The sequence below is a fragment of the Carassius auratus genome, chromosome 41 (genome assembly GCF_003368295.1).
Source record: "Carassius auratus strain Wakin chromosome 41, ASM336829v1, whole genome shotgun sequence".
NCBI lineage: Eukaryota > Metazoa > Chordata > Actinopteri > Cypriniformes > Cyprinidae > Carassius > Carassius auratus.
In genome coordinates this window covers 14,858,952-14,871,173 of record NC_039283.1, presented here as the reverse complement: position 1 = coordinate 14,871,173, position 12,222 = coordinate 14,858,952, and the positions used below count along the sequence as shown (strand labels likewise).

General features: G+C 37.3%; 1 protein-coding gene across 5 annotated transcripts in view; it reads right to left on the bottom strand.

Moving 5' to 3' along the window:
• The window catches only part of LOC113060185 (histone deacetylase 9-B-like), a 46,812-nt gene that overhangs the window by 17,975 nt on the left and 16,615 nt on the right, over positions 1-12,222 (bottom strand). For 2 of the 5 annotated variants that reach the window (XM_026229076.1, XM_026229077.1), the window contains exon 1: positions 7,545-8,153. The exons of 2 other annotated variants lie outside the window; for them this stretch is intronic. In XM_026229076.1, the coding sequence (XP_026084861.1) occupies positions 7,545-7,656 (112 nt within the window). In that variant the 5' untranslated portion in view covers positions 7,657-8,153. Of the gene's footprint in view, positions 1-7,277; positions 7,398-7,544; positions 8,154-12,222 lie in introns of those variants that run through there. One more of the 5 variants, XM_026229078.1, reaches the window with a different exon arrangement.

Here is a 12,222-nt window from a genome sequence, read left to right as displayed (position 1 = left end):
ATCCACCGCCCAAACTGGCTGCCATGGCAACGCTGGCGACATCATACTGACTCCTCTTCCTGCAGATATTGAGCTGCGCCGTGTGGTGTCTCCTCCCTGAGAGCACCCGTGGATATTATATCATCCCTTATATAAGACAGAAACATACACACAGACACACACACACACAAGCGCTCCCTCTTTCTGTCGACACTGATACATGTCGGCTATGCCTGTCAGCTCCGGTTGAGGTCGAAGCTAGCATTTGAAGCCAACTTCTGGGTGTTTAACAAAAAAATCACCTTGGTTTGTTGTCGTTACGACACTTCTTGGAAAAGAGCCAAGTTTGAAGAGACAGGAGCAGCTCTCTCTAGTGAAGCAAACAGATGACCCTAAGCATCCTGGAATGATGAGGGTGAATAATTATTCTGATTCAATTAATCTTTGTTCTTACAGCATTCAAGAAGTCGGCCAATGAGCTTCAACAATGAGTCACAGGCATTGGGCCCGCTGCCCTAATGGAGATTTAAAATAGCCTCAGAAACACCTGCTGGCTTGGAGCGCTCGCCATGGTGAAATCTCATTTATCTTATGTTTGTCTGCTTGCCCACCCCACTACTGTCATTAAAAAGATACACTTTGATCCGACCATCCAGTCAAGCTCTCTGCAACGAAACCTGAGGTCAACCCGCTCACACCTCCCAACCCGACTGGTAGCAAGCGGATGCAAGATTAAGAATGACCAGGTTAGACCAAATGGCACTCTGGATAACACAACTTAACCTTGCCCCAGACAGCGTGACACCATTGAGACACATTGTTGGGAAGAGAAGCGTCGACGTCACCAGAGGTCAAAAGACTTCTTCTTATGTAAATGATAAGGTCTAAAGAGTGGAACTGGTTTGATTCCTCCTCACAGTTCTGGTTCCTTAACACTTCCATTAACAACTCTTGAGTACCTTTTAAGAAAACATAATTGGGGAAAAAGACAATTCCAAATGCTGAGATAAATTAATTAATGAGTTCAAATGAGTTCTTGCAAAGGTGTTTTTACACTTCTTATGCTGCTTTTTTAGAGGCGGCATAAATACAATCCAGTAATTGGCTTTAATTATGCATTGAACATGCAACAGTGCTAAACACAAACAAAAAAATGTGGTAAACGTTTCATTTGCTTGTATGTTTATTTTTACATTTTTTAAATACTACCAAAAAACACCATACCCATACCATAATGTGTATCTTTACACATACCATAATGTGTATCTTTAAATATACACTGTCATATGAACAACCAGTTACAGTCTGTATTTGATTCACTATAAAGAATCGGCTCATATGAGTCATTCGTTCGGGAATCAGACAACACAGGTTGCACTGAATTTCTTTGAAAATTCACTGAAGGGTCCACCTCATTAGAGTAATTTGTTCAGGAATTATAGCATGTAGTCAGCATACGCAGATAGGAAGGCAACATAATTAAATGATCGTGCCACATCCTGTCTGCTGAGATATCTTTATCTGATTAATTTTTGAATGCAGCATTGATATATCCTCCACTGCCTATGATATCCCACAGTCCTGTGCATTCTATTTTATGAAAGTTGAGTAAAAAAAAAAAACAATGGCATCTAAAAATTGTGGTTGGTCAGTTTGTAGGCTACACTGGTTGCCTTAAAAGATTCTGATTCACCACGAAAAAATGATTCAGAAGAGTCATTTGTTCGTGAATCAGCGATTGCTCTGAATGTTTTGATTCACTTGTGTTCCTGTAGCTCAAATGGTAGAGCACTGGGTTCGATTCCCTGGGAACATATGATATGATATGATATGATATGATATGATATGATATGATATGATATGATATGATATGATACGATATATGTAAAAATTGATAGCCTGAATGCACTGTAAGTCGCTTTGGATAAAAGTGTCTGCTAAATGCATAAATTAAATTTTTACTTTTTAATTTTAATCGCATTCACTGTTCACACTGACTGTTTCATTCAACTGCAGTGCACTCAAAGGAAACATTGTCTGTGTTTTAGTACAGTATTCACATATTCGTATTAAGTACATAGAACATGTGAGAACCAGTGGCAGCACCAAATGTCAGCTGATTCCATCATTCGATAAGACCTATAATGATTCAGTCCACTGTGATTCCATAATACATCTTTGACTACAAATGAACCAACAGGCTGAATGCTGTAGAACAGTAATGACGTTCATGTTTTTTGTCAGTCCCGCCACTCTATTTTAATTATGTTAATAAGGCACTTGTTGAGACTACAGTGGGACGTGGGCCATTTTTGCATCACCTGACATCAGCGCTAAATCAATGTTATGAGACCAAACATACTCACACCTCATGTTTTGGCCTCGTGCCTTTGCAAGAACATTATGTGTAATGAAGCCATGAAGAGCCGTTGATGTATGAGCTGTTTCAGTTGAGCTGAAAAAAGAATCGCAAACAGCAGTAACTGGGCTAAATATAACCGCTTTTCTGAGCACAATCTTAATATAGGGAATGTGTGAAAGACTGTCAAACATGTGGTGCCATCTGGTAATTTTAACTCGGCAAAAATAAGAGCACCCTGTCAAATTTACGTAAGCTATTCCACTGCCCACCCCCACCACCTTAAACATTTCAAGCACTTTAGCGTTCATGAACTGCCTTTAGTTGTGGTTTTACTTATAAGTTCAAAAACTGAACGGTATGACTTGAGATGAGAAGGGTGGCGCAGATGTGGCAGTGAATCAGTAAAAACAAGTTCCAAGACCGAAAGCACCCTGTTTTATTTTTAGCAGGAAGGGATGACAAGCATCCTGCCCTGCGTCCAAACGGTTTCTTTTCCCCAGAGAGATATGGTGACTCATCTGCTGTACTACATTTCCCATAATCCCTTGAGCAATGCATTTCTCCTAGACTGATGTTTCTAATTACTGTTGATTACAAAGATGATCAAAGCGTTGGGTTTGTAGTGCTGCATCCAGCCATAAAAGCAAACCTCCCACACACTCCCACTCAGAATGGTTCCATCAAAAAACATCATAATTAAGAACTGATAGGCTATTTTTCTGTCCTGTTTTGCCCCCCAACAGACTACATCCTTCATAGATGGACGCTGCTGGGATTTAGGTTAAAATGCATAAATAATCAGTACATATCTAACGATCTGTATTAACAGACAAAGCAATAGAGACCATTAAATAAAAACAGTTATTTATGTGTGGTGCAGCATTACTGTCATATCCAATATATTCAACACAGCATTTGTTTTTTAGTACAATGAAAACTTATATGTCAAAAGATAAATGGAATTTTGATTTCTTGGTTCCCATGACCCCTTTAAATGAAAAAGGTACTAAATTGGACTCTTAATTAGCCGTGTATACATACATGACAGAATGTATTGGGAGAAATGTCATACACGATTTGAAATTATTATTTTTTTATCCAGTACAAATAGGCTTGATAGAGTCAGTGTAATTGAATAACTAAATTAAATTATAGAGTTTATGACATTTTTAATGTTGTGTACAAAAAAAGAAAAAAGAAAAAAAAAGAGCATTAATATTCCAACATTTTAGTATGCTTCAAATTTTGCATCTGTTAACCTTCCCTACAGTGAGGCTGGTACATCATTTACATACAGAGAACAGATAACAAGCTGCAAAATAATCAGGTGCCCTATAAATTAGCCTCCGGCAGAGTTAAAGTGAATTCTATTTTTTACCCTCTGTTGTCAGTAACAGGTTTTTATATTTGGAGGGTATACAGTGTGTTTCTTAGCAAAAACAGAGTGATGCTTTTTTGGCTGTGTATGCTGTGTGACTGAGTGCTCATTACGGCTGATGTTATTCTGGGCTTCAGGCGTTGTCTAAAGCAGGAAACGCTGCTGTATTTTTAAGTAGAAGCTTATTCCTTACAGCAAAAACAGGACAGGGGGAATCCAGATCATCCCTTTCAGCAAAAATATGTTTTTAGGGTTTATTTTTGGATGCATTATTAAATACCAGGGGAAGGAAATGTCCACAAAATATATATAATGTGTTTGTGTGGAACACAAAATACATATATGTAAAAATTTTAAATTATATATATTGAAACTCTGTAAAAGTGATTTGGTAAACCTATACAAATGATTTATTTCAATAATCTAAATCTTGATAATGTATGTAATGTAATTTTTTCCCCCGTCCAATGACAAATATAATCACAGCCCTGAACATTATTAAACATCAGCAAAAGTGTCATTCCACTCATTATGTTGAATAATACATTCATGATATAAGCATTACAAAAGGTTCAATTTTCTACAATGTAGTCCTCCATAGACCGCATTATCATATAATATTTTTTTTTTCACTGTCATTAGCATAATTCTAAACTTATTTATTTAAATATAATAGCCAGGGGCCACAGTGTGAAAGGCTACAGATACAAGAAGATGATGCATGAACAAGTCATTTATTTTATTAATCAGAAATATATATATATAAAAAAACTGCACAAATCATTTAATTGTCCATAATTATCACCTACATTAAGGGACTGCTTGATCGCTCAGCATAAAATTGCTGCATGTGTATTAGACTAGATTAGACACTTGAGACACTTTGTATTATGCTTTCATTGATGCAGACATTTCAAATAAACCAGAACAAATTACTACAAGACAATTCACAGCCAACAGTAGCTGATAGAAAAGGACTTTCAAGCCGTTCATTCAAAATATTTTGTTCATTCAACAGCATACTTCTTAGCCTTCAACATTTGCTTTATTCTAAATTGGCAGAATGATTATACGATTTGTTCGAAGACGAGCTTCAGTGGTTTAAAACTGACAGCGAGTGCACATTAGCATTACAATAAACATCTTGCAACAGCAACATCGCTCCCATAGATTTCTGGCTCGACTCTGATCAGATATTTTCAATCACAAAGTGTTGCTTTGAACCTGTTTCCTTGAGCTTGTTTAGTGTTACAGATTAAATCCTTAAGTCGGCACTCTTAAGGAACACTTAACTTGACCTATTTGCCTCAGTTACAACACATTAATTGCAGTTCGTCTTTTGATCACAGAGTGAAAAGATCACAGCCAATGTTATGGAAACTACTTCAGATACTCCACACTTAGAATGTGGTGGCAGTTCTATTTGCATCCAGCAGAACGAAAGAATTGAAACACAAAAAGAAGAAACTGATATTTTTACCAAGCAGACCAATGGTCAACAATAACAGATGTAAATCCTAACCACATATCACCTGACTGTGACAAAACTCTTTGCTAATAACTATTCGACTGTACAGTTATATTAAGAATCTGTGGAGCTGGTATGAATGCCAGGGTCACCTTAAGATAGCAAAAGGCCCCTGTGCTTACAGCATTACAAAAGGCCCTCAGACCCCAGAAAACCTCCTTTTTTTGTCTTTTTCTTTTTTTTCTTTTTTTTATTATATATATTTTTTCTTTTCTTTTCTTTTTTGTCAAATTTTGTTTTTTGTCTTGTTAATATGCAAAAACACTGTTCTGCAAATCCTTTCAGTTTCACTCTTTGCCACAAGGTGGCGCTTGTGGAACATCAGAATTAAATAGCCGTTACATAAAGTAAACACTACATTATTAGGGGCATTATTCTGAGGTAATAAGAAAGGAAATGCCATCAAAACCTTCCCGGCTAAAATACAAGTTTACAGGTATGATTTAAACACCATAAATCACAAAATATGAACTATTCATCATCAGTAGATCAAAACAACAAGGCATGTTGGCATTTAATGTGGGTTAGGTGGTGATTGCTAACTACGTCTTTATTTTGACGTGCTCACGTTTAATAATATTACAGCTGTATAAAGTTTAATGATCACATTAAAGCAATAAGACAATTCCAATTTTTCCATCCACAGATTTAAAATTGAGACTTCGGAGCAGCACTATTTATGAAACACAGATTAATGAAGTTTACTGAACTCTTACAGTAAGACGTTACAGAATGTTGTCCGGTCTTTCACACAGCAGTGTTGTGTTTCTGTTAATCTGCGCTGCGGTTATTTACTAGCAAATGCATTGTACGTTCTGTTTACAGTATATCGATGGAACACGTGGAACATACCAACTATACAAACTGTGTTGGGGGAACCTAAACTGAGCCATTCACTATACAGGCTACTACAACCAGGGCGTCGCTGAAAATTAGTGTGTGAGTTTGTTTACAGAACGCTGTTGTCACTGCTGCAAACTCCCATATAAATAATTATTTAAAATATATATAATTTCCCTGCAGCCAGTGGGTGCCCTTTCCATTGTAGGCCCCTGGGCTTCAGCCCCTTGAAGTCCATGCATTAATGTGCCCCTGATGATGAGCGCCACAGTGGCTAATCTTAGCACTCTAATGCTATAAGCTGAAAATAACATTCTAAGAATAGCTGACCCACAGAGTGAGCAACAGGCCTGCCTTCCTCACGCAGATGGCTGTTGTTTAACCGCATACTTCTTTATAATGCCATGCATGCCTGTGCAGGGCTTTCACTGGACAGATGAGCATTAATTGAATTGCTCGGTGGAGGAGTTAAGGGCGCGGAACGGGGCCACAAACAGGTTGCTCCACTGAGCCTTCTTAAAGACGACCGCTCAGTCTTTTCCTTGTCTTTGTGCAAATCAGGGTTAGGATTATATTTAGAATGACAGGATTGTGTGAGGCAGTGTGTGTGCTGATTTGTGAGTAAAAAAATGGCGTACTTTCAGTTATGTTGCAACGATGCTGAAATTTAGGCTGATAACCTCCCGCGATTCAGCAATGATAAGTACAAAGAAGTGAAGCAATATCCTCCACCCTGCTTTCAGTAACCGAAATGACTTAATCTTATTATATATGCACTTCCTTGCCCCCATTAACCTCAACTTTCATATCATGGATTTCCCAGAACAACACATTTTTAACCGGTCAGAGGTTGTGAGAGCAGCTCTCTGGCAGCGACCACAAGTCAGAAACAACAGCAAAGAGCAAAATGAGTCATGCTCAAATTTTAGACAATACAAGCAAACATATCCTCGCTCAGTGATGTCAGACCCAAGCTCTCGGCGCACAGTATCAGGTCAAAAATAGAACGGGGTTGATTGTCTTTGGCGAATGCGAAAAGTAATGCGCCTTTCATGTTGACAGCGTATTTCTGTCAGGAAGTTTCCTCTCTCCTGAATTAAAAGGCTTAAAGTCGCATAACATCCTGTACATGTTCTGTTTTTATCCCCACTTTCTGCCGAAATGACGTCTGACAGGATAATTACACTTACCTCGAGCCGCCCCTTTGTTAGTTTAGTGATTTAAGGTTAAACTCACTGACAGACATCCACAGTACGATGCCCTCCTGAAACTTTCTCCACGCACAGCATAGTAACGCCCCAAACACAATCGTACAACGCTTCAAACCTTGCAGTTCTGCAGGATAAAACTCTCTCAATGATGCTGCCACGAGTTCAGGATGTGAGGTCCTTCATATCACAATAATAGAGACATGAGAAAGACTGACTGACAGGGATCTAAAAAAAAACAAGAGTCACCTGAGTTGTTGACGTTGTGCATGTCAGCGCCGTGAGGGGTCAGAGGCAGCCGGTGTTTCCCGATGATGTCTGCGGAGAAACAGGAGTCGGCCTCGTAAATGGTCTGGAGCATTAGTACTTCAGTTAGCAGCACATCGTCTGCCAGCCCTGCTCTTCCTGTGTTGCTGTCAGCTTGTCCCCTCCTCTTCTCTCTCTCTCTCTCTCTCTCTCTCAAGAGACCAGGAACATTCGCCCCTGCCTCCTCCTCCTCCTCCTCCTCTTAAGCGACACCCGAAGAGTGACAGAGCTCTCCCTCACTAACACTAAAAAGCTTCACTCCTCCGCTGCTCTGCTCATCTCTTCGATTCTTCTCCAGTCGACACCTAAGTGGCTCTGTGAATCAGCAGGAGAGTCTCTCACACTCTCTACACTCTGCCTTCCTCTGGTCCCGACAAAAAACTGCTTGTTATTTTCTCCCCGACGTGTCAGATTCACTGTTTTTTGGTCCTCCCTTTCTCGCAAACAGATTTTTTTTTTTTGTCCTCCAAGGTGGCTCACTTCTTCTTTGGAGTTGCATTCAGCTCCTGTTTCTGTCTCTCTCCTTCTGGTTTTCCGTCAGGTTGCTTGCTGCAGAGAGGAGGAGGCTGATTTGCATGTGAATCAACAAGAGCATGGCCCACAGGTGACAGAAATAGAACAATGGCCGGCTCGGGCTATAAATAGGTCAGGCGCGGTGCGGGGATTGGAGCAGCATTGATGCGTTTAAAAATACCACACCAAACACAGCTGTGGCCCTCATCTACAGCCAGAAGGCATGTCAATGTGTCTCTCTCTCTTTCGGTTTAGTGTGCTGACTATCTTTATCTCTTTTTTTTCATTTTTTTTCTCACTCTATCTCTCTTCAATTATCATACCTCTGGCCTCCATAAAAAGACACACTACCAGTTTTTCTAGAGATATAAATATAACCCCACATTTCGCTTGACACGTTGCTGTTCTGAGCCGTGCTGCTGACACTCTCACAGGGTATATGTGTTTAGCATGCAGAGGAAAATGCAACAATTCTAAGGTTGTCAAAAGTGTACACCCTTATGAAACAAAAATATATTGCAGTATACTGGAAAATATCATGTAATATATTAGGCATATATTCTTATATAAATTTATTTTTTTCCAATATATTGCAATATATTGAAAGTGGCAATCATTTGTATATTTTGCAATATATTATATAATATATGTATCATCAATATATTATTAAATGTATTCAAATATATAAAATATTAGAAAATAAAAAGAGAAAATAATATGTTACAATATATCACAATATATTTTAAGAAATATATTGGTAAATATATTTTCCTTTCGTATGGGCATGCATTTCAAATCTCGAATTCAAAATGAATGGCAAAATGAACCATGTGTGGTGTATTATATTGATTAAAATAAGAATGAAGTTTGGATAAGATATATATTATAATTAAAAAATATATATTATAACATGACAGAACTTTATATATAATTGAATTAGAAATTGTATTACAAAAGTTTACTAAAATATAATCGCAGGAGTATATTTTCATAGATCAAATCTGTGATAACTGATTTATACAGTGTAAGAAAATTGTAAATATTTTATTTTAAATATTAAATTATATATTTAAAATATTAAATGAAATTAAAAAGTTGTTTTATTAAATTAGTATTATTAAATTAGCTTTTATAATGTTATTGTGCTTAAGTGATTTGTTTAAAAAAAGATATATATTATCTTCTATAAATTTCTTTATTGTTGACATGATAAGTTTGACAACCATGAAAATATATTTTGAAAAAAGAAAAACTCAATTTTCACAATATTTTGAACTCCACTGCTATAGAAGTATCTACTGTGAAGCCATAGTAGAAAAAAAATCAAATGGAAATAAAAATGTCCGTTCTCTGGCCAAATGTTTGCGATCCCCCAAGAAACTTTGCATTCACTTGCACACTTTTGAATGAGACTGAAAATTTTGTAAAACAAACTCAAAATCATTGAAATATAAATTTTCCTCCCATCTCATATATTTCCCATCACCACAGCCCCTTAGGGCTTTAGAGGAACATTTTGACCTCCACAAAGAACTTATGTTTTTAACAGTTTACTGTATGACATATTTCATTGTGCTCTAAAGAAATCTTGCATTGCCAAGTAAAGTTATCTTTAGAATAAATTATTTCCTAGTGTATACACTAATGCACGTCTAAGCTGAACTTGTTTAGCTTGTTCTTGTGAGATCATTTGTAGACCAGACAGGTTGTACATTGAGGCCAGGGCTGCTCTTCAGGAGGGAGTTCCCAGCTGGCCAAGTGTGTTTAAGATGAATGAGCACAAAGTGGGAGCCATCTGTGTGGCGGTCGATCTTTATTTAAAACTCTCACTCCAATCCCTTCTGTTGTCACACTGCACTAAACTCTGATTCATGTCTTCCTTATCAGTTTTTTGAGAAACAAAACTGATTCTCCTAAGATCAGCAATTCCGAAATGCCATTTTGTATGTTGAACTTCCTCAGTATGCAGCAGACATGCATGTCACATCAACGAAATATCTGATGGAGATTATTAAGACACAAAAATCTCACCAAGAGAAAGAAAGAGAAATATCAGAAATGCTATTCATTCTAATTCTAACACCAGTGCTCACCTTTCCTCTGGTCTCATAAGACTGAGCTTTTAAAGAGAGGGACTGACTGCACTACCTCAAGTATAATGGCTAATGATTTTTAGGATAAGCTCAAGGGGAGTTTAAAACAAGTGTGCTTGTGAGGGGTTAATAATAGAAGTAAAATATTGTGGCAAGAGCTTAAGTGCTTGTAACTCAAGAAATAAGCCTGCATCTATAAATAGTGCATATGTACTGTGCAGCAGTCTGTCGTCTATCCGAGATGGTCAGTTAATGGCACTTTCTACTGCAAACATACACATTAAATCAACTACACTTCCAGGAAGGTTAATGTCTAAGAGGACCACTGAAGAAAGCTATGGTCAATTGCTGAGATGAAGTGTAAGACATCTAGATTACACAAGGTTATTTTAGATAGTTTGCCTAAAAGGATGACAAATTTGTCATCATGTAATCACCCTCCTGTCATTACAAAATTTTAGTTCTTCACTTTTCTTCTGTGGAACATTTTGAGATTTTTTTTCTTTTCTCCATACAGAAATTAATGTTATAAAAGCACATAAAAAATGCTTTGGTAAATTCTAATTATGAGATAACCTCAATGTGATCGCACACTAAGTAAAAAAAAAATCATAATTATTTGAAAGAAAGTCAAAATGATGACAACATTTTACATTGTAATAAAATCTTGATTATGAGATAAAAAGTCGAAACTACGACATACTAAGTCATGATTAGATAAACAGTTTAAAAATTAATCTTAGAGTCAATTCTGACATAAGATGACCTCATGTCATAAAAAGTCAACTTTATTTCAGCCTTCCATGTCAAAATTTTGTCTAAACTTATTCTTTATTTTTTTTATCTTAAAATTTCACATTTTTATCTCATAAGTATGATTTGATATCTCATATTTTTTTATTTTAATTAGAGACCATCATATTTATGATTTATCAAAGCATGTTTTTTTTTTTCATGTGGTATAAATGGGGTAACACAAAACCAAAATATTTCTTATTTTATATTTTGCAGAGGAAAGCATACAGGTTTGCCACTATACATGACCTAGTATACATGCGTAAAAGATGGCAGAATTTTCATTTTTGGTGAACTATCCCTTAGAGTCTGCTTCTTCATAGTACTTCAGAGAGTTCAAGAGATCCAGATCACCTCAAAGACCCCATCTCCTCTGCATCATGCAAAATACTCTTTGTACCATTGTACCATGCTGGTTTTTGATGGAATAGGTTATGTATTTTCGTGTCTGTAACAAGCAAGTAGCCCTGATAGATGGGCAGTAAAAAGTGAAGTGGCAGGGGGCCCGTTATAGCTCTTCCACCTCAGGTCTGACCGTTATTCGTTGTAGTCTTATTAAAGCGTTTAATTGTACAGCGTCAAAGTGTAAGCTGGAGTTACATCCTCACAAACATACAGATATGCCTGGCCAAAGACAGCACTGTGACCTCCACGACATGAGCTGGATCAGACAAAAGCTCCTGAGCGTTTTCTGAATTTAAATGCGAGCTAAAACGAGAGCTCTCAACAAAACAGGGTAATTGAGAGAGAGAAAACAAGAGAGCACATCAAAAGGGAAGGTCACCACAGTGGGCTTTGTGTGGCATCGCAGGCAGCACGTACCTTGTGCTCTGCATTTGCACAGTTACACATGCAATAGCTGATGGTGAGACTACTGTTTTTTCTGTATTTTTGATCAAATAAATGCAGCCTTAATGAGCATAAGAGATTTCTTTAAAAAAAAAAAACATTACAAGTCTTACTAATCCCAAACTTTTTAATGGTGGTGTACTGTATATTGCAGCCTTTTGCATCAGAAATACATTTGACTACTTGAAGCAACACACATACACACCAAGACTCAATTGCATTATGTCCATACATTTCCGTCCAAGAACATTTTTTTTTTTTCAAGGGCACAAAACGTGTTTACTCTAAAAGCTCTACAATCTTTGCTGGTTCCTTGCTCTCGCCTCGTTCCATATAAAGGCAGTGCTGCATTAGCTGTCCTCCGGGTGAGC